At 38.6% G+C, this 24207-nt stretch overlaps 1 protein-coding gene across 1 annotated transcript in view; it reads left to right on the plus strand.

Annotated features, from left to right (window-relative positions):
- Nucleotides 1–1757: 1757 nt before the first annotated feature.
- LOC114642299 (uncharacterized) overlaps nt 1758–24207 on the plus strand; it is a 41128-nt gene continuing 18678 nt past the window's right edge. The window contains exons 1-3 of the mRNA XM_028791254.2: nt 1758–1854; nt 3771–3890; nt 15049–15260. Coding sequence (XP_028647087.2) covers nt 1788–1854; nt 3771–3890; nt 15049–15260 — 399 coding nt within the window. The 5' untranslated portion in view covers nt 1758–1787. The remainder of the gene's footprint in view (nt 1855–3770; nt 3891–15048; nt 15261–24207) is intronic.

Consider the following 24207-nt stretch of genomic DNA (forward strand, 5'->3'; position numbering starts at 1 on the left):
AATCTAATGTACTGTTGAGTTAATTCTTACTGACGACATAACATTCTTACAGCAAGTGCTGTTCTTAGAAACACAACGCTTTTCAGCGGGTGGCGAATTCGGCACAGAATGTTACTAGAGTACAGATCCTTCTCTTGATATCATTTATGACACACTCTGCTACGGAAATGGAAACAATGCCATTAAATATCTTAACTTTTCTTGCGCCTCTCTGTCAAATGACTTGGCATCATCATTAGCTCAGGCTCCACTAGATAGACAGTGACAGGTTCATCCTCGGGTCACAAGGCATCTTAAAAGCCGCTCATAGTGACCGCTGTATGTGCGCATTTGATGCATGTTCCTGATATTTATTTATCATTTAACGATGCATTTAATATTATCTACTCTTTGTATTATAATAGGCTACGGTCGTAGTAGGAAATGTTAAAGTTAGAATATAATTAAGTCAAATGAAGTTTATTGTCAGATGTAAATAATTTAATACAATTCTTAAATACTTTAATGAAACTTAAAACTACTGTTAACGGCAATGCGCTGCAGTAAATATCAGGGATTGGAAGAGACATTTATCAACAGTGATGATTAAAAGGACGACAGATTTTGTTTGAGATAATTGTATTGAGATTAGTCTCGAAGGATAAAAACTCCTGCGATCAATTTCATCGGATAAAAGACTTGTACATACTTGTGAAGTATCACAAGTAATTATTTACAACTGTAGAAGAGGGGACTTTTTATTTTTATTTAACTGTTTAATACTGATTATTTTTCATTTATCGTGATATGTATCCCTGTACCACTTCGACTATAGAAGGTTTTTTCATTTCCGATTATGGGCGACGTCAGAGGTTCTGAATTCTGCGCATGCTCAGAGCCATAACTAGCTAATAACTTCATTTCCCAGAAGCCAGTGTTGCGGCTTTCGTTTTGGATCACGTCTTCGACTGAGCGGTGCTGTTTCAACAAAACCCGCCAACCTTGCCCTTTTTTTTTAGTTTGACAGCGTGACAGCAGCGTTTTTTTTATTTTATTGTAAATTAGTGTCTGAGTGTCTGGGCTTGCGAGTGTCCTGGATAAAAAGACAACATCCAGGCTTTTAATGACCTCTTGGGCACAGCCATCAGCAGTGTCTCTGTCTGCGGAGAAAGTTTCGACCTTGTCGAGAGGTTTACTTACCTTGGCAGTGACATTCATGTCTCTGGTGACTCTTCCTATGAAGTCAGTAGACGGATTGGGAGAGCATGGGGGGGGGGGGTCATGTGGTCGCTGGAAAGGGGTGTGTGGCGCTCCCGATATCTATGCAAAAGGACGAAGGTCCAAGTCTTTAGAGTCCTGGTGCTTCCTGTCTTGCTATATGGTTGCGAGACATGGACGCTATCCAGTGACCTGAGACGAAGACTGGACTCCTTTGGTACTGTGTCTCCCCGGAAAATCCTTGGGTACCGTTGGTTTGACTTTGTGTTGCTCATGGAGTCCCGAATGAGGCACATTACCTGCATTGTGAGGGAGCGTCAGTTACGGCACTACGGCATCCGGCTTTAAGATACTCATTGCTGGGGACCCGAGTGGCTGGACCAGGCCAAGGGGTCGCCTACGTAATACCTGGCTGCGGCAGATAGAGGGTCATTTCTAGAGGGTGGGATTGGACTGGGGGCTGCCAACCGGGATCTCCAGCTGTTTCGTCGTGTAGTGGGTACGGCAACGCACTTTACCAGTGCATGCACCCCAACTTGACTTGACTTGTATACTTAAAATAATTTACTGTTAGTACATTGTAGTTGTAAATGTGTGAGCGTATTGTACTCTGTGAAGAGTGCTATAAAACCAAATTGAACAGATGGACCATTGCAGGTAAATTAACACTGTGTTTATTTGTGTCTGTTCTCGAAAGAAAACTTGTGTGAATACCATAAGAACGTACAAATTCCATACAGGCTTTAATTGGGTCCAAGATGGCACCCCAATACGCTGCCTCACACAGTAGTGTTAAATTTAAAATTTTGTTTATATAGGCTAAGTCTTGAAATAACGACTTCCATAAAGAATGTAGCAATATTTTTGTTTTGAACGTTCTGAACACATTTACTGCAATTAACATAGATAGTTGTAAGAATATTAAATAAATATTTATGAATATCATTACCTCCATATGAATTACATTTCAATTACTTGTCAAATCAGATAATTAGTAAACAGAGGTACTGTAGTTCTAAGTCCAGCTTAGCTCAGATGTTAATCTCCGAGCTGTCATTGCCTCATTATTGTAGTCTGTGAACAGAGCTGTTCTGCACTGCTTTTTAAAAAATGTATTTAAAGATGTAATTCTACTAATATAGCGCTGCTGCCTTGCAGTTAGGAGACCGGTGTTCGCTTCCCAGGTTCTCCCTGCATGGAGTTTGCATGTTCTCCCCATGTCTGCGTGGGTTTCCTCCAGGTACTCCAGTTTCCTCCCACAGTCCAAAGACATGTAGGTTAGGTGCATTGGCTATCCTAAATTGTCCCTAGTGTGTGCTCAGTGTGTTTGTGTGTGCCCTGCGGTGGGCTGGCACCCTGCCCGGGGTTTGTTTCCTGCCTTGCGCCCTGTGTTGACTGGGATTGGCTCCAGCAGACCTCCGTGACCCTAAAGTTAAGATATAGCGGGTTGGTTAATGGATGGATGGAATTCTACTAATAGACATGGAGAGGCAAAATTTGGTGTATGTGCAGCATTTGTTTAATTTTCTGAGATTACATTCATTCCCAATGTGAACACTCATAAAATTATAACGGCTGGGGACTTGTGTTTTAAATCCACTCTTAGATAGGACTCCTGTCACAGGGGGGACGACATCTAACACTGCTAAGACAATTACACAGTTTGTAACCGACCACAACTTATCAGACCCCTGGAGGTTTCTAAACCCAAACTCAAGAACATATTCGTTCTACTCACCAGTGCATCATAGCTACTCAAGAATTGATTATTTCTTTATAGAAAATAATTTCTTGCCTACGATTAAATCTTGCAAATACGACACAATTGTTATCTCCAACCATGCACCTCTGGTCTTGGAGCTAAAATCATTATGCCCCCCACACTCACCTCGCTGATTGCGTCTTAACCCACTTCTATTAGCAGACAAGAACTGTACAGAATTTATATCCTCGCTGATTGCGTCTTAACCCACTTCTATTAGCAGACAAGAACTGTACAGAATTTATATCCAAACAAATCAGTTTTTTCCTAGAGACAAATACACCCTCCGAGGTCTCTACAGGAACACTCTGGGAAACTCTAAAGGCCTTCTTAAGAGGACAGATTATTTCATATATTTCCCACAGAAATAAACTAGAAACCAAGAAAGTATCAGTGCTAAGAAGCGAAATTACTAGGATAGATGAAGAACAAGCCAGGTGCCCAAGTGAGGCTCTTCATAGGAAAAGGCAGGCTCTGCATGCAGAACTCAACATCTTGACAACTAAAGAAACTGAACAACTTATTTATAAATCAAGACATCATTACTATGAACACGGAGAGAAAGCTAATAATCTTTTAGCTCAACAAATCCACAAGCAAGAAATTCGCAATGCAATCCCAGTAATCACCAACACGAACGGAGACGAAATCATTGACCATAAAAATATAATGCACACATTTAGAAACTACTATAAAACCTTATATTCTATTGAGTTTAATTTTCTGAGATTACTAGACCCACTCATGCTTGCAGGCAAAATGAAAACCATTTATTAAATCAGATTGAATTAATTTTTTGATGTTTATGCAGGTTTGTCTACTCTGCTAAAGATGTTTTCTTTGACCTGGAGGAATCCACTTCTACAGTTATGGGTTTCTACAAACTCTATTAATATGACAAACAAGGACTGCAAAATACAAGGAAAGAAAGGTAAATGTGTCAAGAGTGTGTAACAAACAATTTTTGGGCATATTGTACAAGGCAATACTCTGAAAGAATCAATGTGTGTCCGTGTCTGCAATATCATGTTACAGCAGACTTTGATGACCAAGGTCAGCTGGACCCCCTCACCTCCTGGACAATATAAATTATCATAAACAAAAACTGTAATTCACAACTGTGTTAACTGAAGTAATATAAAAACCTATAGCATTGTGTCAGTAATTGCTGAATCCTAAAGTTATCGAGTACTGTGACAGCATGATACTGAAAAAGGAAACAGAAAATAACACTTCATAATGATTTCCAAATTTTTGTTTTTAAATGAATTATAAAAAAAAAAGCTGTTGCAATATGAACAGCATTAACAACAATTCTATTTGTTATTCTAAACTAAATAAATTGGTATTTAACTTGGATTAAAATGCTCAAATGAATGGAGCACACTATAAGCAATGACAGTTTTAGGGGCCTTGTAGGTAAATATTGAATCATCCACAGTGGTTATAACTGTTCTTGCAAATTTTAGAAGATAGATAGATAGATAGATAGATAGATAGATAGATAGATAGATAGATAGATAGATAGATAGATAGATAGATAGATAGATAGATAGATAGATAGATAATTTATTAATCCCAAGGGGAAATTCACAGAAGAAGTTCACATAGAAGAAAATTCACATAGAAGGCCAGAATCTTGTCTTCATAATGATCACTCAAGGATGTATTTCTTGATAAGTTCTGTAAAGCAAAGCCAATTGAGGCTTTTGTTAATAATTAATTAGACATACTGAAATTAACAAATACGCTGAAGAAAATTATACAATAGCTTTAAAACATTACCTTCTAATTAAAATTATATTTTTCAGTTAATTTGTTATCTTTACATTTTTTTTCTGAAGTTTTCAATGGCCAAAACTCAGTTATCAAATCAATCACTCTTTTGGCAAAACCTTTTGTGTTCAAGTTAGAGTCCTGTTTGCAGTCATTTTGCCTGAAGCTGAACTCCTGTGGTCTGACGCAGCCCAAAGACAAATGCTGAGGCAGAATGAATTTCTCTTTAACCTTTGACTTTTACATTGACATTTTTGGTGTCCAGAGTACTGCATATACTGCTTACTGATTATGGCAATGTTTCTGAGTTGTAAACAAACAATGTTAAACAATACCTTTTTCTTCACTCTAGTCTTTTGTGAGTTTAGTATATAGCAAGTTTCCTATACTATAACTGTACATGCAGAGGACAATATTCACAACAAACCATTTTCTCCAATGCCATGAACACTTTTTTACTGGCAGTGTTTTCAGTTTTTTTTTTTTTTTTTGGTCAGTAGTGTTTATGTATTAACTGGTTTGTTCATCTGATAGTGCCATGTTTCAATTTGAGCAAAGATAAGTAATTTTTGAGTCCATTGTTTTATTTTGCCAGACAATTTACAGGTTTTGTGAATGTGGTGTGAAGATTTGGTTTTGTGTTTAGAGTTCTGAGAAAAGGGTGACATGTTTCAGTAAATGTGTAATTGTGAAATAATACAAATTTAAATTAAAAAAAATTATTGACACTTGAGGCTGAGCAATAACACAATATAGAAAATTATTGAATATTTTAAACTCCTTGTTAACCATAATCATATCAGTCTAGAAGGTTGCATGGGAATGATTACTTTTTTTTATTTAAAACTCCTTTCTGCCTATGTTGAAGTTTCATCCTAGCTGCTTCAACACTTCAGTTTCACTCAAAAGAATCCATTTGAAAACCTTGTGTCTCTTTCCAGAAAGTTGCTAAGTTGGTTTCTCCATCACCCAATGGAATTCAGCTAAATTAGGAGCCTATAAATGTAATTCAGATGCTGCATAAATTCAGTAAAAAAAAAACTTGGACAGAAGCAGCTATCATACAGTCAGATATTTTGACAAATAAAATACACACAGGCATATTTTTATCTGTCATTTTTGTTTTTACTGTAAATGTCACCTTGTTTTACAGAAGTGCAAGAGTGAAGTAACTTACCTATGGCTTATTGCATGCTGAAACTTAAATAGACATCACAGCACCTAAAGGACAGCTGGGTTCTTGTGTTATCAGTGGCTGATTTAAAAATACTGCCTTAAGACTGTTTTTACTTTTTATATTTTAATGGAATTAAATAGAGAGTCTGAGAGTCATTTCAAAGTTAGGTATACTTTTGATCAACCTTTGGCAACAGGCAACATCCCTCTAATCCAAATACAAGTTTCAGCAAGCCCTGAAGTCTTCTTTCTCATTTGCTGTAGTGATGCAAGATACCGAAAGCAAAGGACTGTAGTTTGAACACAGTGTTTAAGATTTATGTATCAAGTGGAAAATAGTCGGATTATTTCAACCTGGCATCTTATTTGTCATACACCTACGCCCTGTGTCGCAAAGAATTAAGCTGGGCTCAGTGAGAAGGCAGGTCCGTACCTCAGTCCATATGTATTAACAGTCAGAGTTGGTTGACAGATACTGATTATTTCAGTCTTGTGCAACACACATGGAACAAAGTAAGTAAAGAACTAAATACATCCAGTTTGGTTAACCGCATTGACTAGCAACAGAGGAGAAGTAAAGACTAAGTGCAAGCTAATTCGCTTTGTGGCACAATGTGCCCAGCCAGGAAATAAGAGTGGTGGAAAGAAAAAACTTTTAGTATCATTCATATTTCAGTAATGGCACTTTATAGTTTTGTTTCATCACACTGCATTCATTGTACTTGCAGAAAATGCACACACTATGGATTTAAAATTGCCTAGAAGTAAGGACATTTCAGATCTAGGAGAAAAAAAGGAGGTAAACCCGAAAAGCTTGACGCCTTGCATAACTAGATATCCAGACAAGTCAAAATGGGGGGGGTTTGGGGGGGTTGAGGGGAATGGGAAGAAAACTGAAATGTTTCCAAAGCATTCATAAGTAATTCTTCCAAATACAAGTTCTTCTCCCTAGTGCCTTGATTAATGAGTGTGCTGTGAATATACATCTGCTGATGTCTCTGGACAGCGACATTCCTGAGATTATCGAGTGTTTCAGGTCTTTCAACATCATATACTGTCCTCCATGTGGCCCCACCAGGGTTGATCAGACCCCAGGCTGTGGTTAGATACTACTAGCTACTCTGATCCCAAGCCTCTTCTCTCCTGAGCCATAGCCATCTTGAGGCTCTATCTGCCCTGTCGATGGTACTGTGGATGGCTCTCCTCTTCCTTTCTCCTTTGATGCCCAAACTGTTGTAGGCTCTGACCAAAGAACAGGCTGCAAATCCCCTGCACACAACCTCCACTGGGAGACACCTAGGTCTTCATCCTGACTGTTGAGACATGCTGACCAGTTCCACGTACTTGGAGGGCTTCCTTTTGAAGGTTTTGTCCAAATGATCTTCCCACGGGACTGTTAACTCCAGAAGAACGACTTGCTTGGTGAACTCAGATACTATGGGGCTCATGTATAAAGCTGTGTATAGAAATCACACTAAACATGGCGGATGGATATAAGTGGAAATGTGCATACGCTCAAAAAAATTCAGATGCACAAAAGCGTGCGTAAACCAACTTCCACGGACTCCTGTTCCATAAATCCCAGTCAGCGTGAAATGTAACGCATGTGCACGTGCCTGCTGTCCCACCACGACTCCTCACAGAATTACACCCTTTTGAATATGCAAATCAATATAAATAATCTTTTTAAGTTCAGTGTTTTGTGAAAAGACTGGCAAAAGCATGGGGGAAGAGGGAGAAGTGGAGGCAAGGAAAAACATACTATTTGTTAGCTTAAGCAGTAGTATAAACAACAAAAGGAAGTTGTTCAAGTGATAACAGAGTGGTATAGACACTCGAAAGATCAGGTTCAGAAAAGCACAGTGATATCTGACCACTTGTTTTTTATTTCGGGCACAGTCTTCTTGAAAAGGCAAGTTGTAGCCCATCGCCTGAATGTCATACGGAAGCGTATGAGGGTACAGAGAAAAGAGAAAAAATAGGAAGGGACACAGTGAAGAAACAAAAGGTTGAAATGTTGACTTTAATCTCAATTTCCACCTTAATCTCGTAGTTTATTTTGTCATTAATGTAGAACATTGTAAACTTCATTCTTAGAATCAATGTTTAATTTACTAGAGTTTCTCAAATCCCATCATAGCTAAAGTAGCACGTTAAATGCTTCATATTCTATGTGTGTGAATCACTACAGACTTTTCTTTTGTAGACAGAAGCCAGCAGGCATACAGAATACATTACATTTTATGATATTACAGCTCTCTGAACATTTTAGAATACTAAGATGTATACTTGATGTCATTTTCATGATGAAATGCATTAATTAAACCATGTATTAAAACCTGGGAGTATGGTGGCACAGTGGTAGCGATGATCAGGAGCCCCATCCAGGGATTGTTCCTGCCTCCCGCAAGATGCTTTCTGGGACGTGTGCGACCCTTGATTAAATAATTTATTGCAGCAGTACTGTCTCTGTCAAACATACCAACCCCCAATTTCTGTTCTTCTGTTTTCTTTCTCCACATAACCAATTGCCACAATATACGCTCTGTAATAATTGTCAAACCTGCTGTAAGCTTACAACGCCAATCCTCTAAAACTTTTAAGGAAGGAAAAAATCTTCATAATATGTGTTTTATTATTCCATCCATCTATCCATCCAGGGTCACACCAATCCCAGCAAGCATATAGAGCAAGACAGGAGCAATCCTGGAGCAGGGTGCCAGGTCATTGCTACCGCTGCGCCCCTACATGTTTAATTATTAACAATATACATTATTTAAATGAAGTTAACAATTTATCTGTATAATATGCATACTTTAATGGATTTCATCTTAAAAGTGATATAAAGTATAAATTCTAGTATCCAAAAAGCACACAGCTCCAAGAGGATAGCTCTTGGAAATCTAAATTAACTTAGAAGCCAGTCATCAATTCTACTGAATTGAATTTAATTCCTTTATTGTAATTGTATGTATGGTACAATGAGATTCAATATGTAAATCATCTATAACCGTATTTTCCAGTAAAATGGTAAAATAATAATAATACAATAAAAATAATGAAAAATATACAGTATGAAAGCATAAGTACAATATACATGTTCATATAGTGCAGGTCGTGCAAATGGTTTATGAAGTGGCTCAGGTTGTGCTATATTACAGCTGTAGTGCAAGTTTACAATGAGGTAATTCTAAATACAAACAGTTCTACCAGGAGCACTTGATGCACTGATTGAGTGTTTTATAGCTCTTGGAATGAAACTGTTTCTGAGTCTCGAGGTCCATGCAGGAAAGGCTCTGAAGCATTTGCCAGATGGGAGACGTTCAAATAGACTGTGTGCATGGCTGAGTGGAATCCATGTAGATGCTGGTGGCTTTCTTACACAGCATGTGCTATAAATGTCCTCAAGAGCAGGAAGATGTATGCTGATAATCCGCAGATCTTTCGACACAACCCACCGTAAAGCTTACCGATCAGCTGCTGTAGGGCTGTAATTCCACACTCTGATGCAATGGGGGATGCTCTGAGAGTAACAATGCTAAAGCAGCTGTGGTATTTGGAATAGCTTGGCCATTCTGTGCACCATTATGCTGTTACAGGTTGATTACAATCCACACAAACAGTAGCACTGCTTTGATGCTGGGTGCCACCAGTTTGCAAAACTGAGCAGAAATGTGCGAATGCAATGGGGGCGTGGGGGGTTGCGCTGCCGTGAGAATGTGTGTGGCTCTTTGCCAAATTTAGTTTTTATACATCGCGATGTGAGCATGGAAACGGGCGTACATAACATTTTTATGCATACACACAGTTTATACATGAGACACCCAGAACTATGTCTGGTCACAGGGTGGAGGCTGCAATGTGGCTGGGTCCACCAATAACTGCCAGTCACTTGCTGATTCCAGGATGCCTACAGATGATGATCTCTTGGTGGGATTTGGCTGCTTTCCAGCTCTTACAAAGGTAATGGTCATCTTGGAGGGTTGGCACCACTTCAACCCTTCAGGTCCTGTGCTGATTGCTTCAGTGATTCTCTCCAGGACCTAATCATGCCTCCATCGATACATTCCCTCTCCAAGTGCCCTTGTACAGCTGCTGAGGATGTGTTCTAAGGTTCTTCGCTTGGAACACAATGGGCATGCTGTTGACTCTGCTATGCCCAGTGTGTGCAGATTTGACAGGCTTGGTAGTACATCATATACTGCCTGGATGAGAAAACGAATGTGGTATGGCTCGGCCTTCCAGAGCTCAGACCTAGTCACTTTCCTCTCCACTGTGTTTTCCCATCTTGTCCAAGCTCCCTGCTGTTTCATTCCAATAGCCTTGCATGAGCTTATCTCCTCATGCACTAGACGGCACCCATCCTTCCCTCTGGTGGTATCTGATTCAGGAGTGGGAAAGGATCCTAATCCGGCTCGACCTCAAGCGACCACTCTGACCAGCCTCCTGTGATGTAGCCTTACCTCTGCTTCTTGAACTTCATTCTCTGCCCTCCACTTCCTGCCAGTCCTCACTTGGATCACTGTGTTGGCCACCATCGGATCAATTGAGTCTTTGTACTGTGTCACTTCTCTGGCTTTTGATATCTTAAATTCTTCCTCCATGAATTTGAAGGGCAGTTGAAGTTTGTTATTGTCATAGAATGTAATGCTGCTCAGGCACTTTGGCAGCCCCAGATATCTCCTGAGATGGCTGCTGACCTTTTCCCTCCAAGGTCTCAACAGTTGAGAGTGGGACCTCTTAGTCAAGGAGTGGCCACAGGATTCTGGGTAGAATGCTGTGCTGGTAGATCCAGGCTTTGAACTTCCATCAAATTCAGTACGAGTTGACTGGATTAATGCTGTATCCCCAATGAGCTGTTAAAAACTTTGCCCAAGCTCTTGATTGGTTTCTCTGTGATGGCTGGGATGGCTGTGCCTGTGATGGTAAACCAGAACCTGTCCTCCACCGTACCCTTTCTCAGCACCATGGATCTTGATTTGGCTGGTTTGAAACGCATACTGGCCCACTCCACCAGCTTTTCCAGCCCCTTCAGAACCCACCGGCAGCCTGGGACCAATTCTCTGGTGATTGTTAAGACTTCCATGAATGCCCAAATGGGTTGTTGCCTTTGAGCGAATTTCATTCTTGGTCCTCTGCACTCTGGTCCAGCAGACTTTGTGAGCATGTTCATCGCCAGGGAAAATAGCATCTATTATGATGACAATCTCTACTTTGTGCCAGCTTGATGTTATTGTTCCTGAAGTGGCCCTTGTTGCTGATTATTACAATAATTTCAGGATGAGTTCTCATTAAGATGTTGCTCTCTCCCAACTCCTGCTTTCTTTTCGTGTTGCTGTATGTCTGCCTCAGAAGTTGATCTATTTCTTTCTGCGAGCAGACCAGCTTCCCACTGCACTTTTGCCCTAGCAGCTCTTTGGTGACCTTGAAAGGGTTGGCAGTAAAGGTTAAATATTTAAGGTTGCTTTCGTGCTGTCGTCTCTGATACCAGTCAGTCCAACGGATGACCTTGATCTTCTTGCAAAGGCTGTGCATTGGCTGGGCCAAGCCAATGAGCTTCTGCTGCCCTGCCTCTTTGTACTGGATCTTCAGTACCTTCATCTCCTGCCTGATGTTGTGGATCTTCACTGTTCTTTTGCTCTTTCTGGAACCTTTTTTGCCCTGCAGCTATGCTGACAATAATGGTGGTCGTGGCTTGTAGCTTACCATTGGCCTTTCCCTTCACTTTTGCTTTTAGAATTTTGTTGACCTTGTTATCAAATTGTTCCCACAGTGTTGTCATGTTTGCTGCAGGATATTTGATCTGCCTCCTGTTAGACTTGATGCTAGAGGGGTTGATTCGCAACACTTCTGGGCAGTATGGGGTGACCCTAGGCCTGGCTCCTCCTGCGTCTCACTGGGTTGGACACCAGTGCGTTGCGCTGCTGCTGCTCCCACCAGACACTTCATCCTTACTTGGTGGGTCTTCAAGCTGTGATTTTTCTTGCAGACCACATACATACTGCTTGCTTGTAATCATTTGTCCATTGCTTGGGTCTACTGCTATTGTATCCATCTAACTGGGGTGCTCATCCTCCCCCTCTCTCAGGCACCCCTGGGGAGGGTATCTCTTCTTGGGTTCGTCGGTGCTTTGTTGGGGGTCCTACTCTCCAAGCTGTCACTGCCTTTCCAGTTGTCACCACACTTTTTGTGGTTGTCATCTATTCTTTCCTAGCTGTCACTAATAACTCGGGGTGTAAGCTGTGAAAATACATCTGCTGATGCCTCCGACTGAATATTTAATAAGTGATATACAAGTACCTCACCTTTAAACTTTTGCCTTTAAATGTCTGAAGTAACTGCATTACCTCAAAACATTTGACATTAACAGTGTACAATGGTGTGAGAAAAAAGGGGACACACTCTTGAATTGGATTGCATTTGTTTTGTTTGCATATGAATATTATAAATGGTTTTGTTGTACATAATATATATTTTCATTTATTTGATTAAAATAAAATGTATTCTTTTGGTGGACCTTTCTAATTCTTAATGCATTCCATTGCATTGTATTTTAATTGAAAATACATCATATTTGCTCCAGCAGACCCCCGTGAGCATGTAGTTAGGATATAGCGGGTTGGATAATGGGTGGATGGAAAAACATCTTTCTGTTTTAGTGTACAGTCATACATTATTTACTATATACTGCAATAATGATCACTTTTGTCCAAAACACTTTTCTCTTCACACTAGTTATTTTTAGCTATATGTAGCTATATTTTTCAGGGTGAGAATCCTGGCAAAATGGTGCCTAGGCATTCTTTCCACCTGATGCCCCCACAGATAGTATGAGGGTAATTAAAAAGTACAATTTTAAAATTATAGTTTGGCCATACAACATGTTCAGAATGGCTTATGGGTAGTTCAAAAATGCACCATACATCACTCTGCTGTTAGTGTAGTTCAAGCCAAGATAAAATGAACATGAACACTCGACTGTGGGATTGCACCTTCATTGAATAATAACTGTAGTGAGATTTCTTTGGGTAGAGGGAATGAAAACTGTTGAAATTCACTGAAGGATGTTGGCTCAGTAAAGAAGAGAAAACAGTACGGCTCAACAAAAAGTTGAGTACAGTATTCGCTGTTGATCGTGGTGGTGGCTGCATTTTGTTATGGTGTTGCTGCATTTCATTAGTACAGGGGTGCTGGTCAGGGCAGAGATGGGAAGATGAATAACTTTTTATAAATACATTTTTTAATGATTTTTTGGCCTAAAAAGTAAGTAAAGAATTTTGTCTTTGAAAATGACCATTATGTAGGACACATGGCCACCTCGACTAAAGGAATGCCCCAGTTGCAAGGTGAATAATCTTGAACTACCTAGTAATGAAAGTGGGATTACATTGTAAAATCCAGTTGTTCTAGTAGGTGATGGTTTGCTCTCAATTAAGGAAAAGTTGCTTCCACAAAGTATTAGTTAAGCAGTGTATACTGTGTATACTTACACTGTGAAAACATTTACTTTGTTTATTCCTAATAATGCTGATTAATTTGGTTTTGACATTAATATAGTTTGGTACAAAAGTATTATTAAAAGTGAAAATAGGTCTGACATTTTCCTAGATTCAGTATTTACATCAAGAAAAACTGTAATTTCAATTAAAAAAAAAAAAACCTGAAGTTTATATTCTAACTCATTCCACTTTGCTATTCTGCTAGTCTCTCGCTCTTTTTCCTCATGATTCCTTTTAGTTCTTGAACAAAATTAGCATAAATCTTTTTTTAGTTCCTTGTTTCTCTTCTCATCTATGGCCCTTGCCCAAAATTAGATTATTCTGGTAATTGTAAATTAGCTTTTTATGGTAGTTTAGATAACAATTTTATATACTTGTGTGTATATATACAATATACTATTAATCATGTATACATGCTTCTATATAATTACTATAACAAATAGAACCAATTGTGAATTTCTACTGTAACAATACATATAACTCTTGGAATATGTATTACCTTATATTTTTGGAATTTTTGTGTTTTGATTTATATACTGTAGCTTCTTTTGGTATTTTCTGTTTGGAATTTCTCAGATATATTCCCAAGCTTCATTTGCCTTTTGTTAGTGGCATATTTTGTTATATTTGTGTTGATTTTATTGTACTTATCATCCATCCATCCATTATCCAACCCGCTGTATCCTAACTACTGGGTCACGGGGGTCTGCTGGAGCCAATCCCAGCCAACACAGGGTGCAAGGCAGGAAACAAACCCCGGGCAGGGCACACACACCCACACACCAGGGACAATTTAGGATCGCCAATGCACCTAACCTGCTTGTCTTTGGACTGTGGGAGGAAACCGGAGCACCTGGAGGAAACCCACGCAGACGCGGGGAGAACATGCAAACTCCATGCAGGGAGGACCCGGGAAGCAAACCCTGTGAGGCAGCAGCACTACCCACTGCGCCACCATGCCGCCCTTGTACTTATCAGTTTGTGCATTTTAATACTGTACAGTATTGTAATTTTTTTTGCTCTGCAAAGCACCTTGTCAAAGTCAATGCTGTTAATGGTGCTTTGCAAAGTAGATATGTTGTTTTATATGCTTATTTTATAGGCAGTTCAGAATGTACTCAGCTTATTGATTTTGTTATTTTATGTAAAGATTTGTTTGAAGTAGTGTTTTATGATTATGTACAGCTTGGTATATCCTTTATAAAGATGGATTTGTCTGTTTTAGTGTTAGAGGCATATAATCAACAGTGTTGAAAAACTGTTCCTTAATTTTTAAAGATGCTTTAAGTTAATTGTTACAGACTAAAAGACAAATGACTTGACTTATCTGGTTACGTTTGGTCATTAAACAATAGCCTTTGTTTTAGACATCATAAAAAGTTGTCAAAGATAATTAAAATGTGGTTCCTTAGTTTACACATGCCACATATTAAAATATTTCATTTGTGTGTAGCTTAGGAAATACATATTTAGTTGTTTCTGGAGTCTTTGTATTAAAAAAAAAACACACAGTACCCTCTCAAGGAGCAAACCTTTTATATTACAGTATCTTCAATAATACTAAACAAATAAAAACTTATGTACCTATGTTTATGTCCAGTGAAAACACAAAACAATGTATTTGTTTATTCATTTAAGTTCCTAGGAAAATAACAAAAGGACCCACTGCTGTTACAACCTCCATTACATCAATGCCTGTGGAGGCCGCTGAGGAGTATTTCAGAAACATGGAGGAGCTAGTGGGCAGATCAGGGAATGAAGTGGAATTCAAGAAGCCTCCTGAAGAGAATGATAGCGAGTTTTTGAAATATCTTGATAGACTGTGTGGTGACAAAGAGTTTGTCATGCAAGTAAGTATCTGTGTAGTAAAGTAAATATTTTTGGAAAAGTAATAGTTTAAGAGACACTAAAATTTTGGATGTCTAAAGTCACTGGGTGTACATCTAGAAGAAACATTTGTGTAGTTTTGGTTTCAAATTTCAAAGGGAACGATTTCCCATTTGGTGGTTACCTTCCTTTCTAATGTAACTTTGGTGTCTTCTTCACTTGCAGGCCATTGGTGTGCTTTATCATACGTTCACTTTTAACTGCTCACCTTATGGGCTGTTGGTTGGCAGTTTAATACATCCTTGCCCCCAAAGTCTTCAAAATTAAACTAGGAAACCTTATTAAAGTCCACTCCATAGTCCATTAAAATTCTACCCTTCTTTTCTTGAACTTAATTCTTTCTCTAGATAACTTGTCCTTCCCTTGGTTTAATATGGAAGATGATCATGTTAGATTCTAAAATTGCGTTGTTTGAGCTGAAGGAGGCTCAGTACTCTGAGTTCCAGAAAATCTCTGGATTCTGATGACATGCCTGCAGAGCATCTTTGTACTTTCCAGAAACAAAAGTGCCCCTTCTACCTGCTAATGATGAGTTCCAACATCTTCTCTATCAAACTGAACCCCAAAATAAATTTGGCCAACATCATCCTCCTCAATAAGTGAGCAAAAAGCTGTAGGTTGTTCTAATTATTACTCCATATCATTGGTGAATGCTGATGTGAAGTTTCTGGCAAAGATTTACCAACATATCTGCAACTGGTGATATGCAAGTTAATGTGCCCAGGCTGGTTTCAATTGCTTCCATTATACAGCAGATAATGTCTCATCTCCTGCAGATCATAAATGTAACCCAAGCAAAGTCCCATCTGGTAGCTGTTTTATTACTTTCTTTTAATTAGTTTGCATCCCAGCCACCCCAGTTGGTACCTATTTGGACACCCAAGCCCTGTTCCATCGTCCTACTACCATCTTTCAGTATTTATAGCACGATCCCACAAAGCCCTGCATTTGCTCCTTCTCCTCGATCATGGAACAGGAGCAACATATCCCTGGAGTGCTCTTCACCTCCCCTCCCAACTGCCAAGCCTTCATCCTCCTCACTGTTTACTCACCCAATTCTCTTCACTTGCACTCTCTTGCCAGCCAGCTCTGTTCTGATTCTGCCACCGTTGTCTCTCACAGATCCCTTTTATCCTAAGTGTGAGGACAGGTGTGTCAAACAAACCAGTGCATTATACATCCTTCTCATAAGGTGTACTCTTGATTTTTCTGACCACCCATTGTGTATTCAAACCTAACATATATACTGTATATATAAAAAATAGCAGCGACCCTAGCACTGACCCCTGCTGGTCACCACTCTTAACATCAGCCAATTCTGATGAAGTTCCTTGCACCATCACCCTCTGCTTCCAGTGTCTGAGCCAATTCTGCACCCATCTAAAAACATCACCCTGAACTCCCACTTCTTTTAGTTTGATGCCCAACCTCTCATGTGGCACCTTATCAAATGCTTCCTGGAAGTCCAGATAAATAATTCCAAGGCTAAGGATCTGTGCTGGTATCCAGAAGGTTGCCGATTCGAATCCCCATCACTGCCAAAAGAGATCCTACTCTGCTGGGCCCTTGAGCAAGACACTTAACCTGTAATTGCTCCAGGGGCGCTATACAATGGCTGACCCTGTGCTCTGACCCCAAGGGGTATGCGAAAACTAACAAATTCCTAATACAAGAAATTGTAAAAGGCAAAATAAAGAGCAAAAAATAAATAAATAATATCATGAGCTCCACTTTGATCGTATCCTTTTGTTGCCTCCTCATAGAATTCCAGCATGTTAGTAAAACACGACCTCCCTCTTCTGACCCCATGCTGACTGTTCCTAATAACTCCTGGCCTTGCTAGGTGTTGCTCAATCTTATCCTTCCATTAATTTTCCTGTGTTGCATGTTAAGCTTACTGGCCTATAGTTGCTTGGATCTGCCCTGCCACCCTTTTTATATAATGGGATGATATTTGCCATTTTCCAGTACTTTGGAATATCTCCAGTGCACAGTGACTTCCTAAAAATATGTGTCAAGGGTTTATATCTGTACTCGCTAGCCTCCTTAAGAACACGAGGGTAAATATGATCTGGTCCTGGTGATTTGTGTACACTTTAATAACATGTCTAAAATCCCATACACCTAACTCCGTGATCTGGTACTTTAGCACTTCCTCCCCACTTCCCTTCTACACATGTGACCTCAGACAATTGGACAGAGAAAAGAAGCAGGCAGAAGTTAACAAATTTCGTTATGTATGTTTAATTATGTATCCTTGATAAAATGCCCAAAAATATTAAGGAAGCAGAATACTAGGTGAATATTGGCAAACCATACCATTACAGCCTAAGCAGCAGTGCATCTTGCATCCATTGGCTGCTCATGGCTTATCTTCTTCAGTCTAGCTTGCTTTGCTACCACATGTCATTTAAATGGACATGCCTGTCTCAGTATGTCTGCTGAGACAGAATTATCTTCATCATGGCCTTCTCTTCATGGCCAGATGGTGAGAGAGAGAGGTATAGGTGAGGTGACCAACTTTATACCATTCTTAAATTAAGGATGTTGTATTACGGAATGGCCTCTGATTCAAAATCAAACAGCCATACTTTAGGCCGATAGAATTAATTTTCCAGTCCTTTCTAGACCACTTATCAATGAAAGCGCTCAGGTACAACTCATCCTTCAGTTGCTTTGTTTAGTCAGTTTATGGCCTTCCTTAAGTGGATGGCTTAAATGATCATGTAAGTCCAACACAGTCACCCTTGCCTAGCTGGTCTAATGCTTCATCCCTCTTGCCATAAATTTCCCATCCTGATTCAGTCCTAAAGAAATGGGCAGTGGGGGGGTCGGGGGGTCGTAAGCAATCTGTTTAAGCAACCCTACAAACCCTTACCAATATTGTCAGTTTCTCTGTCTATCCTTCTATTGTATCCAATTTAAATATGTACAGTAGTTAATACTTTACCACCCTCCTCCTTAATTACACTGTCGTGGTGTACATTAATTTTCCACAGAAAATTTGGGGTTTTTAAGAAAAGTGTTTTGTTTTTAAATGAAAAATACTGTGGTAGTTTTTGTGGTTGTAAATGGGGTCTATGTGGCATCTGTGCAAGTGTGAAAACAAAAGCCTTAAAATTTGTCAAAAGTCTGTTTTCAAGACAAGAATGTTCTCAAGTATTGATCCTGATCTTAAGAATTTGCACATATTGAAAAAAGTTTTTTTGGTGATATTCTGCAGTTTCAAAAGACATCCAGCTGTGTGCTCTTTGCCCCATTTTTTGTCTCTTTCAACCAGGAACCGTTCACCCCCAGGGGTGTTGCTTTCTGCAGCTCATATTGTGAATGCTACATTTGCCATTGTTAAAGTAAGATTGGACTTAAATTAATAAATTGTTAATTTATCCTGACTTGTGAATTCACACAATACCAATTCTCTAAACTGTATGTCTTTTGAGATGTGGAAGGAAGCCTTGTGCTAATTTAGGAAGAATATAGAAACTCCACAGAGACCGTGCCACAGTGCCCAGGCCCAAGATTCAAACCCAGGATGCTGTATTCATGACACAGCAGTGCTATAGGCTGTGCTAACATGCTGCCATACATAAGAACAGCACATCTGTCCAATATTCAATTTGCTAGTAAACAACATGTCCAATGTTAATAATATATGGCTATATTTCACACCCGCTTCACTTTCAGCTACAGTGTAATGGATTACCTGAAAAATGTTTGGAATGGCAAAAGCTTTTAGAGAGAGGCAATTAATAACATTTTATTCTTTTCTTCTCAGGAATGTCTTCTGTAATAATTCTTTGCATTTATATAGCGCTTTTCTCACTACTCAAAGCACTCAGCAATAGCAGGTTAAGGGCCTTGCTCAAGGGCCCAACAGAGCAGATTCCCTTTTGGCATTTACAGGATTCGAACTGGCAACCTTCCGATTGCCAGTGCATATCCCTAGCCTCAGAGCCACCACTCCTTCTGTAGGTATTCATTTGGGGTGTTCACATCTCACCTAAGCCCTACAAGCCATAACTTCAAACTGGTTGATCATTTGGGGGCTCTCTTAGCTCTAGTCTGAGGAGTCTACCTGCTGTGAATCAAAAATGATGGGTTTTAGATATATTGTAATAATGTATCACTTCTCAAAAAACACAAATTTTGATGCTGGTGACCCTGATTTCAAGGCATCATGGTTGGCATAAGAGGATCTATGGAAACTGTTTCACTTAACGCTTGTTTTCATTTCATTTTCATATATCTGATATGCATATTTTCAAAGCTTTTTAGTAGAATGGGAATCAAAAGATAAGCGGCTTTAGACACGTGTGTAGTTATGCTATTGCACTTCCTTATTTATATGAAAACTCCACTCATGATGGTTGCTAAGAACAGACAAGTGAATATTGTTACCTCAAGGAAAAATACTGCCAAGAATCTCTGATAAAATCACTACTTAATATTTCCTTTTGTCATAAACATGGTTCAAATGAATGAAAGGCATATTTTCTGAAAGTGGGTGTATTTAAGTATTAAATCCTTTGTTTTCAGACTTGCACTGATGTCTGCTTAATCCCATTTTATTCTGCAAGAACAAGCAGAGTATTGTTAAAAATGTATTAAAAAATGACTTCATGTAAGAACACAATTTCCTTTGTTAAATTATTGAATACCATGACTGTGAAAAATAACTTGGATTTGAAAAATACTGAACATGCAGTATGTCTGTAGTCTGTAGTTAGAGTATGTAAAAGAAAACAGGCAGGTACACTTGTGCAGTTGTGAGAAAGATTATAATGTAAGCAATTGGCAGTGCAGTGTGGTGTAGTGGTTAAGGCTTTGGATGTCAAACCCTGAGGTTGTTGGTTTAAATCCCCCTGCTGACACTGTGTGACAATGAGCAAGTCACTTGACCTACCTGTGCTCCAACTGGAAAAACAAAAGAAATGTTGAGTAGCATTTGTGATTTCCAGGGAGAACATGGTAAGTATTGGGTCCTGTTGGTGATTTTGGAGAGAACATGTGCATGACTATGTGCTAATTAGCAGTGCTCACTTGACAGTTTTATATGATGACTTTTTAAACAGTTACAGTTTTCAGTGAGTTGTGGGAACATGTCACTGTTTTCCATATTATACATTACTCGCATGAAGAAAAAGGGTCAAATTCAGTTTTATGATAAAGTTTGAATATCTGTAGATAAGCTTCACATGCAGTAATTCTGCTCTTCTCCCTATTATCCAGATATAAAACACCTACTGTACTGTACTTCTACTTACTTACTTAAACATCTACTTACTGTACAAAATGGTATTGTTATATTTAAAGCATTTATGAACAATAAAAATTGCTCTCATTTTATGTTTCAATGAATACAGTATAATTTTATAGACATTTTACTGCCACTCAAACTTACAGACAGTACATTAAAAATACTTCTCTGTTAACTATGCAGAAGTTAATTCTGCAGTATATGTGGATAAAGAATGGTGTGTTCCACAGCAGCACAACTGTTTTTATAATGCAATATTGTGTCCAAGTATATGTATATGTGTGTGTGTGTGTGTGTGTGTATATGTATATACAGTCATATGAAAAAGTTTGGGAACCCCTCTTAATTCTTTGGATTTTTGTTTATCATTGGCTGAGCTTTCAAAGTAGCAACTTCCTTTTAATATATGACATGCCTTACAGAAACAGTACTATTTCAGCAGTGACATTAAGTTTATTGGATTAACAGAAAATATGCAATATAATAAAATTAGACAGGTGCATAAATCTGGGCACCCCAACAGAGATATTACATAAATACTTAGTTGAGCCTCCTTTTGCAAATATAACAGCCTCTAGACGCTGTCCTCCTGTAGCCTTTGATGAGTGTCTGGATTCTGGATGGACCATTCTTCCATACAAAATCTCTCCAGTTCAGTTCAATTTGATGCATGGACAGCCTGCTTCAAATCATCCCATAGATTTTCGACGATATTCAAGTCGGGGGACTGTGACAGCCATTCCAGAACATTGTACTTCTCCCTCTCTGTGTTTTGGGTCATTGTCTTGTTGGAATATCCAACCCCTGCGTAACTTTGTGACTGATGCCTGAACATTATCCTGAAGAATTTGTTGATATTGGGTTGAATTCATCTGACCCTCGACTTTAAAAAGGGCCCCAGTCCCTGAACTAGCCACACAGCCCCACAGCATGATGGAACCTCCACCAAATTTGACAGTAGATAGCAGGAGTTTTCCTAGGAATGCAGTGTTCTTTTTCTGCCATGCAAAGCACTTTTTGTTATGACCAAATAACTCAATTTTTGTCTCATCAGTTCAAAGCACTTTGTTCCAAAATGAATCTGGCTTGTCTAAATGAGCATTTGCATACAACAAGCGACTCTGTTTGTGGCTTGAGTGCAGAAAGGGCTTCTTTCTCATCACCCTGCCATACAGATGTTCTTTATGCAAATTGCTCTGAATTGTAGAACGATGTACACATACACCATCTGCAGCAAGATGTTCTTGCAGGTCTTTGGAGGTGATCTGTGGGTTGTCTGTAACCATTCTCACAATCCTGCTCATATGCCGCTCCTGTATTTTTCTTGGCCTGCCAGACATGCTGGGTTTAACAGCAACTGTGCCTGTGGCCTTCCATTTCCTGATTCCATTCCTTACAGTTGAAACTGACAGTTGAAACCTCGGAGATAGCTTTTTGTAGCCTCCCCCTAAACCATGAGATGGAACAATCTTTGTTTTCAGATCTTTTGAGAGTTGCTTTGAGGATCCCATGCTGTCACTCTTCAGAGGAGAGTCAAAGGAAGCACAACTTGCAATTGACCACCTTAAATACCTTTATATCTCATGATTGGACACACCTGTCTATGAAGTTCAAGGTTTAATGAGCTAATCCAACTAATTTGGTGTTGCAAGTAATCAGTATTGAGCAGTGACAGGCATTCAAATCAGCAAAATTACAAGGGACCCACATTTTTGCACAGCCAGTTTTTCACATTTGATTTAATTTCATAAAACTAAATACTGCTTCACTAAAAATCTTTGTTCGGAAAACACCGCAGTACTCAGATGTTCTTAGGAAATGAAAGACATACCACGGTTATCTTTTTTGTTGAAAGGAGAGTCAATTATTATGCAGGCTGAGAGGGGTTCCCAAACTTTTTCATATGACTAATATATATATATATAATAATATATGTGTATCTATCTCAGTATCATCTGAAAGATTAAGATGATTTTACATAATGCACAAGATTCATTAACTGTTAAATCTATTCATCATATTCAGTTCTGCTGGATTTTATTACAGTTTAGAGGAATTATTCAAACAGTGTAAATTACTTGAAATACTGCAGTTTAATATGAAAGAACTTCGATGTAGCATAGTAAAAAAATAGGAGAATGTAAACACATTATTTTCACACCTGATACTTAAACATTCTATATATCTTACAGAATATGTGGGCAACTCCCAGAGAAAATCAGAATCAGAAACTCAGAATATCTTTATTGTCATTGTAACAAATACAACAAAATTAGGTGCAGTTCCTGCAGTGTCAAAATATAAATAAATATAATTACAAAAGGATTAGAAGAAATAAGGTAGAACACAAACATTCAACATAAGACCTTTTTGCACAAGATGTCATCTATTGCACTGCTGCATTGGAGGTGATTAGGTGGCAATTCAGTGCCCTAATAGCAACAGGGTAGAAACTGTTATTCAGTCTATGAGTCTTTGTTTTGATAAACTCCCATTTGTGTTTGTGAACTTGAATGCACGTATTTGTATCAATCATTTCATCACAGTCACCACCAGGTCATTTATGTGGTAAATATGCCATGGCTCTGAATTCCACTGAATTGTTGTATAATCTGAGACTGAAGGAAATATTCAAAGATTATTTAAGCGCAAAAAGCTTTGCTTGGCTAGTATTGTATTCACTTTCATATTAATTCAGTCTTGGAAACATTCTTGCTCTTCATATCACATAATGTACAGTACATTTTGAGCAAGCTGTTTTTTTTTTCTGCTGATCTGATTTTCAAGACATTCTTGGAGCTGACAGAAGCCAAAGATGACTTGCAGGTTTGCTGTTTTAAACAAAATGCCCAGATTGCACTTGTTAAATGCATCTGTATAAACTCAGTTGACCTAAATAGGCAGAAAGTGTATTATTACCTTTTATTCATTAATTTAGTAACTTTTCTGAAATTGGATTTTGCCTTGCAAATTTTAGTAAGGCATCGTTTTGCTTAATGCTTTGAGAATAGTGAGTGGCTGCGTTTGTGCTACAAGCTTATTTTTATTTGATTTATATTTTGTGCTTTAAACATTTTATTTAACTCAACATAATGAGTTTTTAACCACCCCGATTAGTGCAACTCTTTAACTAAGACATTTTAGATTTTTCAAAACAGTTTTGAACATGCACTCTTAACATTTTTAACTGTGTTGGTTCTCTCTGCGTAAAGAAACAGCAGGTGTGGTGAGTTAAATGGCTGGTTACAACAACATTACGCAAAGACATTTTCTGGAATGGATTGCAAATATTCTTGAAGAGTAAACTTTTATAATGGCAGTTAAACTGTGGTGGCTGTTATTCTTGTACTGAAATGTTGATGTATTTGGCGATTCAAGTATTATGGTTATTTGAGCATATTATCTCAACATTGTAATTTTGTTTATCCCTTTTTAAGTATATTGAAAAATAAAAGATTTTCCCTAAATGAATTTCATAGCAACATAATTCTTCCATTTTGTGCAATGATTATTTTGGAACTTGGATGAAAAAAAAAATAATTATGAAAATGTCAGCCATGTTTTACATGCAGTAATACTGTCTTAATGTATGCTGAATAATACAGACTTATTATCTCAATAATATAGAAAAAATAATGCTTTAATACTTATCT

Source organism: Erpetoichthys calabaricus, chromosome 2 (assembly GCF_900747795.2).
Source record: "Erpetoichthys calabaricus chromosome 2, fErpCal1.3, whole genome shotgun sequence".
Taxonomy (NCBI): Eukaryota; Metazoa; Chordata; class Cladistia; order Polypteriformes; family Polypteridae; genus Erpetoichthys; species Erpetoichthys calabaricus.